Consider the following 21,162-nt stretch of genomic DNA (forward strand, 5'->3'; position numbering starts at 1 on the left):
AAATTTAATATGATGTACGTTAGTAAGTAAAAGATAACATATGTAGGTATAGTCCTCTTAAGAATGTGGTCGTTTTGAATCACTGTCAGTTGGAGTTGACTACCAACGATCTATGGTCGAATGGGTCCAGTTATTATATAGAAAAGCCTAAGGTAAGCCATATTCAGACGTGACATGTCTGAGTTACTTAATGCTATAGAAAAATATACACACACATTTAATTTCAAGTCATTAAGTTTAATAGTTATTTTAGACAAAGAACAATTTCAAGTTAAACTTTATGGCTTATTAGATAACATGTCAAATCGTATTTTTAATATTTGTATAGACTTGGAAAATATTGGGTTGAAATAATGAAGTATCGGGAAATAAAATGATTTCAAATTTTCAAATAGTTTAATTACAGAATATAGGTAACAATACTATAATATTTGGTAATCTACTTTCTTTTCTTATCACGATTTGTTAGTATGATAGTCCGCCGTATCACCTTCGTTGACAAAATAATTGTACGGGTTTGAGTGAGAGGATACACAAAACCGCCTGTGTACTTTTTAAGTTAATATTTATTGTATTTTATAGAAACAACTTAGATATCAAAAAGGTAATAAGTCAACAATAAAAAATATGTATTTTAATATAGACAAATATTTTTAACGTGTGTAAAAAAAGGCGTCACATGAGTACAGTGTTGCCAAAGTTCCCACATAATTTTATTAACACTTCAACGGTATCTACGGTCTATAATAAACAAAAGTACGGAATGGATAATACGGTAACTACGGTTAGAAACTCGGGAAACAAAGGCGGCTTCTACAATGCGCGGGATTGAGGCACACCAGCCGCTAGTACTAACATAGAACCCTATGTTCGATGATACTAATAAATATACTATTAACTATTTTTTTTCGGTTCGGATTAGTTTCCTTGGATAATATAATATATCTAACAAATTATATATATCTATAAACCTTGGGTAGTCAGCTTGCTGCTGTCTACACGTCACGAAGTAATCAGAATAATACTATTTACTGTTTTATTATTATTTATCAGTAGTCACTACTCAATAATTATCTAGTCGTGCAGTAGAGCAACAGTCAGTATTTTCGCACTTGGCATTCGGCAGGCTACAGTTCATTTTCGAATCTTTATCGAATATTGGATACTGTTTACTTGTCTAAAATTTTTCTACGTAGGTACGTAAATATATATTTATATTAAAATAATTTATTTCAATTTATTATGAAATTATGTAATAACTAGGTACCTTTATTTACTAATTACAAAAGTAGTATTTATTAAATTATTTAACTATCTTATTATGTACACTTTGACTACCTCAAACTCACAAGAATATAACAGTATAACTAATACAAATATAATATGATATTAAATTAGTAATATAAAGTATTGTACCTATTAAACATAAACCTAAATGATGGAAAGGGGGTGTTTTAATACCCAAAAGCTCCTGAAGCCTCACCAAATATTCTCTAACTTACCTTGTCAATATATTAAATTATGTTAATTGATATTTCTAGCCTTCAGATTTTTAACTATGTTTATGTTTATTGCTAGTGTATATTTGAAATATCGATATTGCAAGATCTGACCTGCTAGTCGTTGGCCTTCTATCATGCATAGAAAAAATATATAACTAATTAAAATTTAGTTACTTTCAACATTTTTAAATATTTACAACTAAAATAACATAACTAAAATTATGTTCTATAAAATCACTTGAAGAGAGCAATGTAATTTTAGAAACATTAACCAATAATTTTATCATTGAATAACAAATAATTAGTATTATAAGAATGCTCAATTTCAACTTATTTACTCATTACATATTATCTTTTTTTTCCAGAATTTATAAAATGTTATATGTTATTTAACAGAGTTACTTATAAAGTACTTAGGTAGTTACTCTTACATTAAATAAATAAATAATAAAATTACCTTACTGTAAAAAAGTAAGTAAGTTACTACCCAAGTATTTTAAAGATATTTTATTTGAAATTAAATGTTAGTATAATATTATTAAATCATACACTGGTATATTGTATTTGATTTATGTTGACTATATAAACTCATTTATGGAGTTATTTAATTTTTATAGTAAGAAAATGTAATTTAAGAAACATGCACCTAAAAATTAAATATAATTTATACTCATTTTAAATGTTACTGTAGTATTATTAAATAAAAAGTAACTTAATATATATATATATATATTTAAAGGATCTTGTTAATTTTTGTTTCAGATTAGAATTTTGAATATGTTATCATCAGATTGTCAAGTTAGCTCTAATTCTGATAATATTTTAGAAGATTGTCCTAGAAAAAAAACTAAACTATCAGTTATAAATGAACAATTATTTGATAGAGATATTGATGGAGATAATTCAATTGATAAAAATAGTCAAAATTACAATAAGATTGAAGTAGACAATTATTTTGAAGACCAAAATTTAAACAAAAATCAGACTCTATTTTCTGACATATCTGATGATGAAGATTATAATATTAATAAATATGAAGATAGTGAAAGTGAAGATTATGTACCTATTTCTGATAGTGAATTTGAATTAGAAAAATATGTAATAGATGAAACAAATTCTAAGACTAGTGCTAATAAAAAAACCAACGATGAACCTGTTAAAGATGTTGGTGGTGATGCCAATAATTATATTAATAATGAAAAAAGAATTACTGAAACATATACATCCATAGGTATAGGTAATGATGAAGTATATGATTTACTAGACAAAGCGTATAGAGCCAAAAATAAAAAAACCATTAATGAACATAAAAAGAAAACTGTTACTCAAGATGACTTTAAAGAATATGAAAAAACTGTGTTAGAAGAAGTATCTAAAAACCATTTTGATATATTGCCAGAAAATTGGATTGAAGTAATTCATAAAAGTGGCATGCCTATTTATTTACACAAGAAAAGTAGAGTTGTAACATTATCAAGACCCTATTTTTTAGGACCAGGTGATCCCAAATCTCATTTAGCCCCTTTGTCAGCAATTAGTTGTTTACAATATCAAAAAGGTCTTAAGAATAAAGAAATTATAAAAAATGAACCTAATTCTAAGGTTAGTAAACTTGGAGATATGATTATACCAAATGCCAAAGTCGAGACTGCACAAGAAAATATTACTAAAGAATCTTTAACACATGCAGATTTGCGGGAATATTGTCAATCATTATTTAAGTAAGTTAATATTCATTAATTGATTTAACTATTTTATTTTTATGTAATGCATTTTTATTATATTTTGGTTTCAGGTTTAAGATTAAAAAAAAAGAATCTTCCTGTAAAAAGCCCAAAGAAGAAAATATAAAAACAGAAATTTCTAGTGGCATACTAAACAATACCAAAGAAAGAGCTTCACTTCCAGATAGTACTAAACTGATATCATTTCCAGTTCAAACTGTGGATCACGATAAACAATGGAATCGTCGTCATGAATGGATAATGAATCCCGATGGTAAAAGTTATGTGAGCATATTACATGAATACTTACAACAAGCATTGAAAACCCAACCTTGGTATGAATTTAAAGAACTTGAAAATACAGAAACGCCTTATTCTGCTACTGTAATGCTTAATGATGTCCAATATGGTGTTGGTGTAGGTAATAGTAAGAGACAAGCAAAAGTTAATGCAGCCCAAGCCACCTTAGATATACTCATACCGGAAATGAAAACTAAAATAGATTTAAAAAATAAATGTGATCCAGTAATATTTAACCAAATTAAAGTAACTGACCCTAGAGTTATTGAATTCTGTGCCAAGACCACAGAACCTAGTCCATATTCTATGTTATTAGTGTGTTTACAAAGGAATTTTGGTGAATGTGAAGTAGGTATTGAATATAAATTAAACAACCGTCGTAGGAAGTTAAACCAATGCACAATGATTGTCGGTAAGCACACAGCTACCGTTACTTGTAAAAATAAAAGGGACGGAAAACAAAAAGCTGCTCAAGTAATACTGGGTTTATTACATCCACACATTGATAATTGGGGATCGTTGTTACAGCTTTATGGTAATCGGAGCATAAAGAATTCTAAAGTAAAGAAAAAAGAAGAGCAAGAAATCACCCAGCTCCAAAGTAAAGCTACAGCGAATCAACCCAATTTTGCTATATTGAATAAACTTAAAGAAGAAATGTTAAAAGTTAGGGACCAGAGAAAATTAAAAGAAACTAATGAAATGTTAGGACATACAATGATTGGTGCAACAGGTCCATATACCATAGCGATTCCATCATCATCGACAAGTCCTTAGTAACAAATTTAATTCATGTTGAAGTTAACAACCATTGATGTTCAATTTATTGTATTAACATACATTTAATTAAAATTTTTGTTCCTAAAAATAATGTCTGATAGTAATTAATACTAGTATAATATTTAGGTATTGACCTATACTATAATAGTATAATGTAATAGGTTAGTTGTTACTCTTAAACTTAATACTTAATTTATGAGTACAATATTTATAAAAAAAATTGTAAATAAATAATGTATTTGAAATTACTGGATTGTTATTTCAATATCACTAGAATCAAATACTTATGTCAAATCTTCTTAAAATTAACACTACTCTAACATATAGTGCCATAAACATGTTTACAGGTGTTGCAGAATATATTAAAGAAATTTATTGCAATAAATTATTATTAACCTAACAATGTCCTAGTGTGGGGGGGTTATGTTCCCAGAATACCATTCCCAGGGTACTATATACTATCTATATTATTTGAAAAATAATCGTAATATTTTTAGTTATTTTATTTTTATGTTTCTAACCTGGTACGATCAAACTCTAATACCTTATTACGATGCTCAAGAGCTTTATTTTCAATGGCCAATGTAACAGTTTGTTCAATTGATTGGTTATACAACTCTTTAGATTTACTATTATTGCAATTCAACAAAAGTTTCTCATCATTCGAACATACCTATTAAACATTTAAAAATGTTTTTATTTCAAAACAAATTTTGACAAATTAAATTAATTCATACCAATTTACCACATATAACACATGGACCAGATCCTTCTTGTTTATAAACAACTCGGCCACAGTTCAAATAGTTATTTACTATCTAGATGCTTGACAATGACGCTTATAACGACCTCAACAATAAGTACAAAATGTAATTTATATTAAAATTTATAAAGATAATATTTTTACCTTTTAAAAACGCCTCTTGTTGATTAAGTCCTTAATCTGTATAAATGTTGACATATTTTTATTTTTTCATTTTGGTTCCTTTTTCTGTAAATATAACCAATGTATTTTAAGGTATGAAAGTACATTTTAAATATTAATTTATTAATTTTTAAAAATACTGATAAATAGACCAGTTACTTAATAATTGCAATATTAACAAATGTATCTATATTATCAAGAAAAAAAATAAAATGTATAAAAAAGTTGTGGTAACAGATGTTTCTGTATTGGCAATCAACATTATCTTTATTTAGGGAAAATTAGTGGTATAGTGAGTAGAGCATAGTGGTACAGAGAAAGGACACGTCAATTGTTAAGAAAAATAAGGAACTAATAAATTAATAAAGTTAAGGAAAAAAAAGATAATCAATTTTATTTAATAGTAATTTGCTAAGAAAAAAATATAGGGGATTTTTAGCGTCCTAAAACTCAAAATTAGCACCACAAAAAATAAAAGTTATAACTCTTAGTTCTCATATAGATATTCAATATAAATAAGGAGTGTGTGTTTTGATTGTCCACATTCATTAATTTAGCATTTATATTTTGAAATATTTTGTTTTAGATTAGCTGTACTGCTGTAGAATGGTTAATTATAATAATAATTAACACGGTTAATATTTTCAATTATATTATGCTTAATATAAACCATAGAAAAGGAGACTTTTCTTAACATGTATAAATTACTTCGAATTACTATCATGATTTCAGTAAGTTTTGGATGCAAGTGCAGATTTTTTAAGCATGCAACAAGTTAAAAATTGAATGAGTATGTTATCAACAAAAATGATTTAATAATATTATACCTTTTGATACTTATGTAGTATGCTACCTATTCTAAAATGGTGTATTCTACTTACTAGCTAATCACAATTTATTAAACTATAGGTACTAAAATTTACTTAATGTATCACATAATTTCATAAACAACAGAATCATTTTTAAAAGAGCCTGGGATGAGGCGATAATGATTAATTGATTAAGTCGAGTTACAGTTATGAATTAAACTAAATTTGGGTTAAATTCTTCTATCAGCTAGTGAGGACAATTTTAAAGATACAAGAGTAGGAGAATAATCTTGTGTTAAATTTGAAGTGATCTACTGAACAATGAGCTCATACAAAGTTCACATCTCATGATTGATTGATTGAATAATTAAGTTACTAATTGAATAAATATTTTATGTATTTCACTTCATTTAACTCCTAGAGGCTAGTACCATTAAACATATTTATTTTAATTAATTTATATACTAAAGATGTTTTTAACTTTTTCCTAAATGCAAAGTAGGTACACAATAAAAAAATATATTAAATAATTTTCAATAAATCTACCTTTTGATTATTAATTATATTTGTCTTTTGACAAACTTCTTTAACCGGCTTTTTTATATTTTGCTTAGAAGGGCATGTATTTTGAACATTTGATGTTGGTTTTTGGTTGACTAATGGAGATTGTAATGGGAGTTAATCAACAAATAATTAACAAAAAATTAAAATTAACTTACAAAGCTTGTGTTTTCTTTAAATATCATTAAGAACTGTTTATGAACTTAAAAAATATCTTATTGTACCTTTATCTTTTAATAAACTATTGACAAATGTTAAGTATATATATTAATATTTTAAATTTCATCTATATATTTTTTAACAAATGTATAAAATCAGTTTTTTTATACCTACTTTGTGTGTATCACTAATTGTATTTATGTATCTTATTTACCTATATCTTAAGAAAATTATTATAATTTTTAAAATTTTTAAAAATCCAAACTAACAATCAACTGTTTAAGGTGATATTAATATATTATATATGTCGTAGAGACGTAGGCCATATGAAAAATTAGTTTTTTTGCAAAAAGACTAGGCTCTTTGCAATGGGGTAGCCCGTTTGCGAACTACTTAATATTTTTCCAAACAGCCTGCTGTTTTTAGGCTTATTGCATACATATTAAAAACAGTTAGGCCTTTTAAGAACTACAATCATTTTATGGTAAAAGCCATTTTAATTATTTTATTTTAAGGGATATTGGTAATAACACAGTACAATATATGTAACATAAATGTAACATGTAACATTATTATATATTACTTATTCATTTTGTACAGTTGTTGAATTACTAGTTTTATTATATATTACAAAAAAAAAAACGTATAACATTAAATTAAATTAAATTAAATTGAAATATTACAAAAAATATTACATGACAATATTAAATATTATATAAAGTATGTAAGTATATTATAATTTTTGTCTACAATTTTGCCAACATTATATTTTGAATATCTAATGATACATGATCTACTTTTGGATTATTTTTATAATTATTTTTTTTTTTTTTTTTTGTTAGTAATATATAATAAAACTAGTAATTCAATGGTCAACAACTGTACAAAACTAATAAGTAATAAGTAATAAATAATAATGTTACATGTTACATTTATGTTACATATATTGTACTATGTAATTATCAATAACCCTTAAAATAAAATAATTAAAATGGCTTTTACCATAAAATGATTGTAGTTCTTAAAAGGCCTAACAGCTGTTAGTCTGTATGCAATGAGCCTGAAAAACAGCAGGCTGTTTGGAAAAATAATAAGTAGTTCGCAAATGGGCTACCCCATTGCAAAGAGCCTAGTCTTTTTGCAAAAAAACTAATTTTCCATATGGCCTACGCCATATATATATATGTATATATGTATATATATATGTGTGTGTTTGTGTGTTGAAACTTAATTTTCTGAATGTTAACTTAACTCAACCAACACAAATTAATTTTTTTCATTACCTTATCTACTTTTGCATTCAAGTAAAACAATAACTCTCAGTTATCGATGGACTGTATTATATACCTTAAGGCTTAAATTATAGCTAACACAAAATTGTTTCTTACAAATTAATTTTATTGAATATATGTAAGATGGAGATAACAAGCAAGTCTTCTTAACAGTTAGAAAATAAACTTCTTATTTGATTATTCTTAGTAAAAAATCAGTAATTTAAATGTTTTGAATTTATAGTCTTTATTAATTTTATGAATGAAAATAATGTATTATTTATTAAAAGGTTATGTATTCATAATAATGTTGTAAAATTAAATTTATAGCTATAAGCACATTTTTATAAGCTATTGGAAATAAACAAGGCTAACATATTAAGTAGAAGAAAAAAAATTATACAGTTATTATTTTTTTGTATACAATAAAATGTTAAATTAGTATAAATATTTTATAAATGTTTAAATAATATAATTAATCAGAGCTATAGGCCTATAATAAATGCCCTAAAAATATATTTTAATGCAATAATGATCTGAAAAATGACAAAAATATTTTTAATAGGAAAACTACTATTTTTAACACTTTATAGTGACTAACTAAACTTACCATAATACAAAAAAAAATGCCAAAGTCATAGGTATACACACAATAAAAAAATATAAAACATTGGAAATAAAGGTAATTGTAATGTATCTCCTACTAATCAATTAATATATGTTATTTAAATATAAGAAAACACATCCAACAATTCCTGGAGATAAATAAAAATGTAATCACATTAATTTATAGAACGATTGACATTTGGTATGGATGAAAACTACCTAAAAACTATTAAAGCAAACACTTAATACATAATATGAATTTTCTAACTACTTATTAAATTAAAAATGTTAAAACATGATTAAAATAGACTAATTTTTAATTCCTAAGGCCTGAAGCATTCCATACTTTAATACATGTTTAATCTGAGATTTTGCAGTAGAATAAACCTCTTTATGTTGCTTTAATTTTTTCATTTCATCCTCTATATAAACGGAAAATACTAATGGTTCTAGCAACAAATACGTTATATTTTTTACATTTTTGAGAAAACGGATTTTTTGGTTCATCAATTTTAAATCATTGTCCTTAGTACTTCTTTGTTTTTTATTTTTCAAAGTCTTCATTTTTTTTAAATATGAATCCTTTGTAAGTTGGTTTTTAATATTCTGAAATTATATTATCATAAATCATTAATACAATTTTAAAACATAATTTATTTCATAAAAATGTTTAAAAGGCATTTATAAAAGCAAAAAAAAAAATAAAAAATAAAAATTTAATTAAATATTAATTACCACTGGCTTGTCTTTTACACTTTTTTCCATTTGCTCTGCATCAATACATGCATTTAGTGACTTTTTTTTGCTGTACCCCTAAAAGTATATTATTTTTATAAAAATTGTTTCACATTAATGGGGTTTCAAACAATATACCATAAAATCTGCACAATATTTAATTGTTGGGGCTGCTGTTGGTTTTAAAAATCCTTTTCCATCATTAGTTATATATTCAGTTTTTTCAAAATGATTGTCACATAATCCACTGTATTGAGTAGGTTCCCATTCTATTGTCTGACTGGTAGCTGCTTTCCATAAAGACAGTGTTTCTGAATTCATTAAAGGAAATATATAAAAAAAAATATAAAAACAAATTAATTTGTAGTAATATTGAAAAACACATGCTTTTGATTTAAATTTTAATAATTGAATGATAGATAAAAACCACACACTTTATCATTTTTATAACTGTTTACAGATTATGTACTCTTCAATTCTAACACATTTCATTAAATGTCATAATAATAATTTTAGGATATGTAGTTAATATACACATTATCATAAAATATACTATAAATAAATGTAAATTGTGTTGTTTAGGAACTACATCAACTCGTATATTATTGAAATATCAAAAAAATGATCTACTCACCTGTTAAAAAAAAAAAAACTAATGCAAGAATTATATAAAAATAAAAATAAAATGTATTATGAAATTATAAAAAAAACTTTGTTTGCCAATAATTATTTATACAATAACTTATAAACTGTTTAAGTTTTAAACAATAATTCTAAAGTTTCCAAACATAATCAAATAAAACTTTCCGTATAATTAGAGAATAAATCCTACTATAATAACTTTATTGAAAGTATTACTGTATAAGCGTAAGGTATCATAAAATATGTCATACCCCAGTCAAATTGTATTGTGTTTATAAAATTATTGGTTAGATATTTAAATTCTAGAAAGTAGAAACAGACAATGTGAGTCTACTAACTTATAGTGTGTCAAGACACCATAGACCTTCATAGGACAATTTCTCATTAGTCTTTACTTTAGATATTTATTACTATTATAATTGATAAAATGCATTTTCATGATCTACCTAACATATAAAAAAACAAATATGTATATTTGTGATGAAATTTATGTTTATTTATTAAATGCACACTGTGTACATATAATTAAACAAATTAATTAAATATAAGTAGGTATTTTATTCGTTAATCTTACTTTCTTTGATGTACAACACAAGAAAATATATGATTTGTATGCTTAAGTAATACCTACTGAATTATAGTACTACAAGGCTTATAACAAAATAATGCAAATTATTGGTCAATTTATGATTTATTTTATTTTGCCCTATACATTATGAGTTATGACCATTATGTAATTGAAAAATGAAATTCACCATAAAAAAGTGTAGGTAATTGTAAATATTTAATTAAAACATATTTATAATATCATTCTCATCATTTTTATAAATAATTATTGAATAAAATATCATTAAACATAGTATTATTAATATTTGTTGAAAACATTCATGTTAGTATTAACCAACTCTGTACATAAACATTCATTAAAACCGTATTGTTAATTCCCACATTTTTTTATTTATTATTAACATTCACCAATTTATGATGTATACGAACCTATATTGTATGTTGGTTATTTCCAGCATCCATAATAATGTGGATACATTCACATTAACATATTATGTGTCATGAGTGAGTATGTGTGTGTGTGTAAGGAAACAATATAAAATATAAAAATATACAGACACCTAAGTGATTAAAAAGCATAATTTTAATGGAGATCGTATTCATTTTTTATTTGAATTAATTATTTTAAAATCTTTTAATATTATTTACATAAACAAAAAATTTAAACTTTTGACAAATTTATTATAATGTGTACTGGTTTTGGATGTACAATTTTAAACAATTGAATGGTTTTTGTAATGGGCTGTAGATTTCTAGTAGTTACCTGTGTAATTTGACATCGGTTTTGTCCATTAGGGTTTTGCAACCAATTACACAGCACTTCTTCTCCATAATGATAGTTTTACTTTTGTTTTAAACAATTAAATAACAGCACTAATTACGGTAGGTAAGTCGGTAATAATTTTTAGTTATTTCTTTTGTGTATCAGCTTTTACTGGACCATTTGGGTGTTACCGTGTTAGTATTGATTATTATATAATCGATATGATGATGGGGTGTGACTGTCCGATGCTATAATATGTTTCCCCCGAGTCTGCGCTCATATAAGCGCGATGGTTACCAGGTTACGCCCCGCAGCTACCGATCGGCCGTGCTTCGACTACAACGCCGTGCCCGGTTGGATATTTTTGAGCTTTTTCAAAACCGTTCTAAACATTCATACATCCGTACTCGTTGTCATTTTTTTTTATGTCAAAGCCACAACTTCATGAAAAAAATCAACATATTTCATGTAAACACTTTCTATTTTGTACCATGTGGTGACCACGAATTAAGATATACCTTAATGTCTTGACTCATGGTGGGCGGTGTTAACGGTTGTCCCACTATAATTTAATATATCGGGTCCTTAAATTACATTTTATGATATAAATATTACACTGCACAAAACTCATTCCCTGTGTACTCAATCCCATCGACTTGTTCCCTCATTTAATAATTATTTGTATTTTACTTAAATATCACATTGGATTATTTTATTTTATTTTAAAAAACTAAGAGTCAAATCATATTTTTATGTGTTTAAAAATATTGAGTTGAATTGTTATTTTATGGGATATTGAATAATTTCAGTTTAATTAACATTAAGAATATTTTTGACGATATTTTCAATAAACTGCAAGGAAAAACCAATAAGGAACCTAACCTACTCTAACTTAAGTCTGGAAGTTCATATTAAATGTATATATTATATACGATGAAACAGCTTTATTTCTATAATTACAATATACATTCATGTGTTTCGACTATAGCGATTGAATAATGAATATCAGAATATAGTATCTAGAGTATAGACTATCAATATATATATATATATATATAAGATATTAGTGAAGTTAAAGAAGTAAGATATTAGACGTCTGAACGATAAGAACAACAAACAAATATCCATTTGTAACAAAAATAAATCATACAAAACATTATTTATTATTGAACTTCGCGTTTTTTACAACTAAAATCTACCTCATTCTTTTATAACGGTTATCAGACACTGGCAGTACGTGAGACCGGTATAGAGTATATAGACTCATCAAGGTCTAAATAAAATACTTGAGTGGCCCAGTCTAATGAAAATGTCTAGTTCCACCTATATTAGTAGGTACTTTAAGTATTCAAATTATACATTTTAAGCATTCAAATTATTTACCTACCATTTTTTTCAATTTATTTTTAAAATTTCAATACAACTTTTTAATTTAACATTAAAACTTAATGAACTTTTTCCTGTTCCCCTTGAGATTCAGAATAACGAGAACCTACTATATTATTATATAGGTACTTAATTCTTTTCTTCGTATTTTGTTCGCGAAGAGGGTAGGGGGCGACATCGCTTATTATCATCGCATAAGCGTAGTCAGATATTCAAGTTATGGGAAAAGGGGAATCGATTCCTGAGATTTTTTGAAAACAAAATAATGTATGACGGACACCCTCTAATAGTTAAAACTTATCAATGGTGTATCCAGATTTTTTTAGGGGGGAGGGCACACACTGTCTAAAATGTTATAAGACATATTGTAGTATGCGTTCATGTATAATCCATGTATAATCTTTAAAACAAAAAATAATAAATACGGCCAACGAGGGGGGGTATGGCCCCCGTGGCCCCACCCCTGGATACGCCACTGTAACTTATAAGTTATAAAATTATAACACTATTGAATAATTGTTGTGTTTGTTTATAATTATTATATAATAGGCTAGGAGTCCCCAATTAATATTTTTGAAGGGCCATCAAAATTCTAAGTACATATTGACATTATTTAAAAACCAATAATACTAATCAAAAATAATAATTTACAATAATAACACATATAATGTCGTAATATGTGTATAATTTATTATTTGTCTGCGGGCCGCCATTTAGTGACCCATGTAATAGGTAATAGATAATATTAGATATACATTACACATTAATTATAAAATAAGTGGGTATTTTTAAAATTGTAAAACAAAAATAAAATTGATAATATTATAATAAACTTATAGCGTACCAATACATATATTTAACCAAAATAATCTGAGTGGGCACAAAACAATTTTAGGTAATTTACCTATATAATCGATACGTGCAGAACCATTAAAATTTTTAAACTTTGCCTTAAAATGTAATCTGTGTACCGTCCTGATGATCATCATGTGCAGGAACTATATTAGTGCTTACCATGCCAATTCTTGTATCTGTGATTAGTTTTCTATAGTTACGGAAACGTGTATTGTTTTCTCATGGTGTCAAAATATTATATTTTAATAAATACTACTAATCATAATCAAAACTAACCTAACTAAAGTAAACCTATATAATAGTGATAATGGTGTGTCAATGCAGAAGACATTTACCTCGACAAAATGACGTTTTCATTGATGACAGCGATGACGAAGGGGCCCTAAGAAACGCAAAAAAAACATATTTAACACGCACCGAAATGGCAATTCGGTTACGTGAGGTACATAACACATTAGTACCTAATTTTGGAGCAACAACTGACTTGAAATCTATCCCGGAATGGAAGAAGGAAGGAATGAAACTAAATATATTTCTTTTGGAAAAAGCAGCAAATATGTGTGGATTGAATGGTCAGAAGTTCTCTAGGTGGTACTCAGTCAGCAGGTGGGGAAAGGAAAATAACAACCCGTTAAGCTTTGAAGAGTTTCAGTCGATAATAGAACGTTATGCTCAAGCGGGTAGGAACACGGAAAAAACCCGTTCATTGATCGAAGAAACTTTAAAGAAAAATGGCAAACGGCTTCAGTTTGATTTAAACGATTCAAATAAGTACCAAATAGTGTACCCAGAATTCCAACCAAATTGCACACCAACGCCAAAAATATCCTATTGTCCGTGTGTGGGTACAGTAGTGGATCCAATGGTGTATAAAGTGATGAATCGGGCAGAGATAATTCTAAAAAAAAACAAAATGATTGACAATATCAATACAGAAACCAACAAGTTCTGGCAGATATAGATAATAATATATTGATAAGATACGAATACATTGGACCCATTCAACTCACGCACGGGTACTCTACCCTAATTTGCATATACATTGGATTTTCAATCCAATATTTGAAACAGCTATATGACAATAGTAATGAATAATTTAATTAAAATAATTTTTAAATAATATTATTATAGTTAGTATGACTTAACTACCTAGTTAATATTTTAATCAATGAAATTATTTTACAATGCTTTAAAAAAAAAAACAAGGAATAAAATTGGGGATAGGTATAGAAAACTTCTACATTTCTACAGTAACACAAATCAAAAAAAGTGGGCAAGTGGGTATCGCTCTGCCGTATAGTAGAGATGGAGAGTAGATCACTATAATGGATGTGTTAAATTTGATTCTGAACGGAGATGATTTGTCAGTCTATGATAATTAGTAGGATATATTATATTATTACTCTATATTTAAATTGTAATAAATATATCATCTACGCGATTTCGTAAAAAATTAAATTTCATACCCTCCTAAATTTTTTTTTATGTTAACGCTGAAATTTCTTTTTACAATTACTTGAAGGAAAACTTATGGATAACCTTGTGTTGGGTTTTTTAACCTTAGGTATAAATCACAAACATTTTACGAATTTTCAACTTCAAAATTCATTGCAAATTTTCTCGATTTTGATATATTTCGTAAACATTTGAATTTAAATGATTGTAAACAAAAATTGTGACTAATGATTTTTTTTTTACTACGATAAGTATAAAACTTATAATAAACCGTGTATTAAATTTAAAAAAAATTGGATAGCTGATTTTTTTTATAGTCATTTCAAAAAAAAAACTTAGAAAAATCGAAAAATTTAATCGTAAATAGATAACGCTAATATTAAAATTTGGTGAAAATTTCAAGTATTTGCAATGGTTTGTTTTCGAATTACAGCAAAATAATAAAAACAGTAATATGTCAAAAACTGATTATGCGTAAAAATTTCCATTTTCTGTCACTTTTTTAGGGGTTTTCCTAACGCTTTTGAAAACTACTGGAAATTTTTTACTTTTGCTTTATAGTTAAAGCACTATAGGTATATGTAAAACAATAAACACTCCTACATAAACAACTACGACTTCAATTATATGATTTAATTATAATATATAAAAACATTAAACAATCACATATTAATTCACTTGTAGGTCAAGGTATGTTTCAATGAATAGTTATAGTTAGTCCTATACATTTCTCACATTTTCTAAAACTTATTTAAAAATATTAAAATATAAAAATCTATTTCACATAATACATTTATATAATAAAGTATTATATTACTTTTAGATTGCGTTGATAATTAAAAAGTGACACAGAATTGCGTTTATTAGGATATTTTATTTATTAATAATTATTTGTAGGTATAGAGTATAGCCAGTATAGGTATTGTTTATTAACACAACATAATAGTGCATTTCTCAGAAGTGACAGTTTTTGGAATTTTGTCTGGAGTCCTTTAATACTTACAAAAAATTGTTGTACCTATTAATAATTTATTACTTAAAATTTAAATCCATATTTCCAGTAGTTTTCAAAAGCGTCAGGAAAAATCCTATAAAAGTAATGGAAAAACAAGAATTTTTACGCATAATCAGTTTTCGACAAAATCGATTTTTTTATTTTGCTGTAACTCAAAAACGAATTATTGTAAATACCAGAGACGGATCCAGGGGGGGGGGGCCTATAGCCCCTCCTAGACATTGTTATTTCAACCTTATACTTAAGGTTAAAAAACCCAACACAAGGCTTAACATAACGTTTTCTTCAAATAACTTAAAAAAAAATTCTAGTGTCAATATAGAAAAAATTGTATGAGCGTATGAAATTTAATATTTTACGAAATCGCGTAAAATAACGATATATTACAATTTAAGTATAAGTAATAATATAATATATCCTAGACTGACAAATCACCTCCGTTCAGAATCGTTTTTCGTATACAATGATATCTGTCATTGCATTCAAATTTAACATATCCATTAAAGTGACCTAGCTACTCTCCATCTCTACTATACAGCAGAGTGATACTCATTTTCTCACACTTTTTTTTTTATTAATTTGTACATAACTTCGTCAGCCGTTAATTTCTAAACTTTGTGAATATACATCATAGCTAGACCTGCAGTAACGCATAACTGTTCAATTAATATGTTTCCATATTATAAGTAATAACCGTTACCGGTATAGTAAACCCGCTTTTTCATACAAAAACGTGGTTCCAAAGTTTAACTTCACAACAACCTCATACCATCTCATTGGCTAGCACCGAGCTAGCATAACAACAAAATCCGTAATGACGTCAATCATCTTCTCCTTATAGTCACAGCTTGTCCCATATAATAAGGAGCCCCTGTTACAGAGAGCTTCAGAGATTGTTAAACAGTCATTCCAGTTTCTTAAAGTACTTATATGGGTCGTGGACATTGTTACAGCCATATCGCCGCCTATACGAGTAGTACCTCCTAGTGATATAGACTAATACATACTCTCCGGTAAATTACTTACGAAGTCTATTTGAAATTTCGTTATACTTTTACAAGTTAATTTTAATATAATAGTTATTTTATAATTTAAAATTGAGTAAACTTTATTTTAAACCCCACCCTTTAACGTAACAGTGACGACACTACGCGCCTTCGTCGTAAAAGAAGTATTGCAGCGACCAAGTGGTGAGAGCACCTAGTGATTTCTACACCGATTATGTTAGGTTATAAGTAATGTACAGTAAAACTATTAACATTTAATGAATTGAATATTGAATTTTGTTAGTTCACTTTATACACTCGTTCAATAATAATTGAACCACCGATAACCACAACAACCGAAGTGTATTCATTTATTTCTCAACCGCACAAGAATAAACGCCGGAAAAAAGTCACTGTTCGAACGACGAAGATTACATCGAAAGCGTTTGCATAGGTCAATCGATCATTCGCGAATGGCCAATGACTTGACGCTGGCATTATCGTAGATTACCACCATACATGCAGATACGTGCACGCGTGTAGCTCGCTCGTCCTATTTTGAGCGAATATATTTTATATACATTAATAATATTGAAAATCACCAAATCGGTAATATTAAAAATAATATATTATTAGTTTTTATTTATGTTAGTGTTTCAAACTCGAGTATTATTAACTTACGATATGACTATGATATAGGGCCGGCGAAAGCTATGGGCGACCTAGGCGAATGCTCAGGGCGCCAGTACGGAGGGGGCGCCAAACTGAAAACTATATTTTTATTTAATTTATCTTTTAATACTCATTAACAATCTACACAATTTTGAAATATTCATAATCTAATGTCGTTATAATTGAAAATACATCTGTAATTGTCTCATATTTATATAAAGAACTAGTTTTAATATTAATTATATAGTTATGAGTATCAAATTTAAAATAATATTATTTGCAATGCGGCAATTGTTATAAGTTATAGGTTATAAATAACCTTATTACAATATTGTATGATCAGGTAATAAAGTTGTAAGTTATAATACGAAATACATACCTATACTATATAATGTTATTTAAACTTTCTAAAAAACTTAATTTTACTACTTCTCAAACCTGGAAGGTCTTATAAGTTAAAGAGCGGACTAGGAAAAAAGGCCACGGGATGCTATATAATTCAAAAGGCAAATAACAAAAAAATTTTGGGCAAATTAATTGTCCCCCTACCAAAAAAAAACCTCAATGTTACATTATGTTAATAATAAATTAATTAAGTAACATAAAAAAAAAACTGCTCAAACTGATTAACCTATTTCCTTAATGGCTACTTAAATGTATTATTTATGACTGTTATTAATATTTTATAAATAATAGATCTACCTACAACTTTATTAGAAGATTGTAACTTTCGGCTGCATACTATAGTTGCGGTCATAGATGATTTTTGAGTTAAGTACATAGATCAGTTGCGGTCACTGCAATTGTAGGTAATATCTAAGTTGCGATCACAGCAAAGACTGAGCTTTTACAGTATAATAAAATGAGTTAAAAAATTTAGTATTGAAATTATATACTAGTATTAATTAATATAATATTAAAATGAGTATACCTAAAAAATTTAATTTGAAATTTGAAGCCCACACGGTTTTTAAGTAGTCCAATCTACAGATTGTTTTTGTTTTTTGTATGTACAAGTTCCATGCTTTTACATTGGAGTTGACTTTAGAGCTATTAAATACCATGTTATGTAATTTTATACTATAAAATATACTGTATAGTGTATAGTAATCTTAAATGATTATCAACCGTCACCGTAGTTTGTTTCAAAAAGACGATATGATAATTATTATACACTTATAATACTAAACTTCAACTGAAGTCGATTACTGTTGTTTTTTAAATTTATTTTTGTAATTTTATCCCACTATTGAGTTATAAAAGCGCAAACAGTGACCGCAATTAGTAAGTAACCTTATTATAGTTGGTTGACCGCAACTAGTACGTAATTTTTGATTTTGACCGCAACTAGTAAACACCGTAACTTTCACCTTCAAAATGCACATTCATTTCAAGTAGAGTAACTAAGACACGTTTATACCAATGGGGACAAATATATTTTAAGGCGAGGGATGCCGTAGCATCCCAGCATCCCAGCTAGTCCGAGCCTGTATAAGTTATATAAATTAAAATTTATTTTTATTCAACATTATTGCAAAAATAAGGGTTTTCATAATTATTTTAAAAATATTTTACGTACCTTTCTGTGAAAAAAAACAGACTCAGAGTGTATTTCTTACACTCTTATGATGTATGCTTGTGTGACCTGAGTTTTTTGTTGTAGTAAGCGATGTTTGCATTATGTAGCGACTCGCGTAAACTCAACAAAACCATCAACCAAATTTATTATACATGATAAAAACACGAAATTAACCACAATAAAAATAATAATAATTAGCTCAAAAAATAACCGAATAAGAAGAATACCTATAATTTACCGAGAAACAGGGTTTTACCTATTATCATTTTCTTATTAGTTTAATCATAGATTTTATTTTATTTCCGTTAACAAAAACCACAAACGCGTATGCAAAAAGTACAAATAGGTTATTTAATTAGGCTAGATAGTTCTTTAATAACTGCTTTAATTAAATCATTAAAATTATAAGTGTTAACAAAATAAATAATCAAATTTTCTTACGAGGTACAAGGTACAACTGGTATACAAGATACTATGGTTAGGTTATTATATGAATAATATTACCTTTGCTTTACATAATTTTACTTATTTTTACACATCGTTTATACATTTGAGTATATGTTATATATTATAATTACCTATGTATTTTTTGTATTTAATTAATTATGATTATGACGACAATGCAAGTGTATATGAGTGTCAATGTAATTTAAATGAACGAATAGTGTTAATGTAGTTAATAGCACTGTTTAATAACATAAATAATAAATATACGTATTTCTTTAGTTTTATAATTAATAGTTAATAATATTAATTTGTGATACTGATAGATGGATAAGAAAAAATCAAAACAAAATAAACCCAACAATAAAGAAATGACCTTAAAATTTGAGTTTACATCAATTGAAAATGGTTTAAATATTTCTTCGTTCCAAAATCCACAGCTTAATCGATATGAGTTTTATCTAGGGGACACAAATGTAACACCTCGGGATCCAACTCATATTAAATATAAAACTATACAATTTAATGATGAATTGATAGATAAAGCAATTGTAACAAAGCTACGGACTACTAATCACGTAGAACACGAACAAGAACAAGAAGAACACCTCAATACTTTTCGTCGCCTCACCATTAAATCCCTTGACAATTTACTTGACAACATATTTACCAAACGGCATTATCACACTGAAGCAGAAAGCTCGAAAGAAAACAAATACGACGTTGGACCAAGTATTCTATTTCGAAAAAATAATATGAGTAATGACCATTATGAAATTGAACTTATTGAAAGTCCACCATTTAACATTTTAAACATTCCAAGCAGTGTTACCGTAAAAGGGTAAGGCTATAGAAGTGTAATTATAATTGGGTACTATAGTTAGGTTTTCGTTTGAATTTTACGACGAAGTTTTCAGAAAACTTCACTAAATTATGCGTTAACTAGAAAGTTATAGAATAGAATAATTTTACAACAGTGTAAAAGACCTACTTTCTGGTAATTGTGTTTTAATTTAAAATATAGAAAATGTATTAATAATAAATCTCAGTTACAATAATTATTCGGTTGAATTAATTGAAATATTTTAAAATAAACCATAATGATACATTTATCTCTGTGGGTATAATGCCAAGCACTTCTAGTATATAATTATATATTAATATAATTATATGTATTGAAAGTTATAACTAAAGTCCGGATTTTTGTGCAGCTAACATTTAAAAAACGTGCAATTAAAATGTTAAAATGTGCAAAATCGTGCAAAAACAAAATTTTATTATAGGTACTTCAAATTTTATTTTTTACTTTTTTTTATATAATATTATTATTTATTACTATATTAGTATTGGCATTAACTATCATATTAAAATTTAAAATTAAAAAAAAAAAATTAATTTATAAAAAAATAATAATAAACTGACTTTA

General features: G+C 26.8%; 2 protein-coding genes across 3 annotated transcripts; one reads left to right on the forward strand and one right to left on the reverse strand.

The window, feature by feature from the left end:
• Positions 1–857: 857 nt before the first annotated feature.
• Positions 858–4,551, forward strand: LOC132927479 (microprocessor complex subunit DGCR8-like). 2 transcript variants are annotated; one of them, XM_060992021.1, is made up of 3 exons: positions 858–1,196; positions 2,265–3,223; positions 3,298–4,551. In XM_060992021.1, exons 2-3 carry the CDS (start codon positions 2,280–2,282, stop codon positions 4,301–4,303), a joined length of 1,950 nt encoding a protein of 649 aa, XP_060848004.1. In that variant the 5' UTR covers positions 858–1,196; positions 2,265–2,279; the 3' UTR covers positions 4,304–4,551. The 2 variants fall into 2 exon arrangements, with proteins under 2 accessions (XP_060848004.1, XP_060848005.1); XM_060992022.1 differs by having other exon boundaries at positions 858–1,192.
• A 4,395-nt stretch (positions 4,552–8,946) lies between these two features.
• LOC132924879 (uncharacterized) lies at positions 8,947–11,520 on the reverse strand. Its single transcript, XM_060989318.1, has 4 exons — positions 11,345–11,520; positions 9,511–9,683; positions 9,373–9,450; positions 8,947–9,243 (listed from the first exon to the last, which is right to left on the reverse strand). The coding sequence occupies exons 1-4, from the start codon at positions 11,358–11,360 to the stop codon at positions 8,947–8,949; spliced, it is 564 nt and encodes a 187-aa protein (XP_060845301.1). The 5' UTR covers positions 11,361–11,520.
• Between the last annotated feature and the right edge of the window lie 9,642 nt (positions 11,521–21,162).

Source organism: Rhopalosiphum padi, chromosome 3 (genome assembly GCF_020882245.1).
Source record: "Rhopalosiphum padi isolate XX-2018 chromosome 3, ASM2088224v1, whole genome shotgun sequence".
Taxonomy (NCBI): Eukaryota; Metazoa; Arthropoda; class Insecta; order Hemiptera; family Aphididae; genus Rhopalosiphum; species Rhopalosiphum padi.

Bases quoted from the DNA above. Each gene is read 5' to 3' on its own strand.
- LOC132927479 (XM_060992021.1), top strand. From the start codon at position 2,280: ATGTTATCATCAGATTGTCAAGTTAGCTCTAATTCTGATAATATTTTA. The intron at 3,224-3,297 runs GTAAGTTAATAT...TTTTGGTTTCAG, and splicing joins TATTGTCAATCATTATTTAA to GTTTAAGATTAAAAAAAAAG.
- LOC132924879 (XM_060989318.1), bottom strand. The intron at 9,451-9,510 runs GTATATTGTTTG...ATATACTTTTAG, and splicing joins AATATTGTGCAGATTTTATG to GGGTACAGCAAAAAAAAGTC. The intron at 9,244-9,372 runs GTAATTAATATT...ATATAATTTCAG, and splicing joins GTGTAAAAGACAAGCCAGTG to AATATTAAAAACCAACTTAC.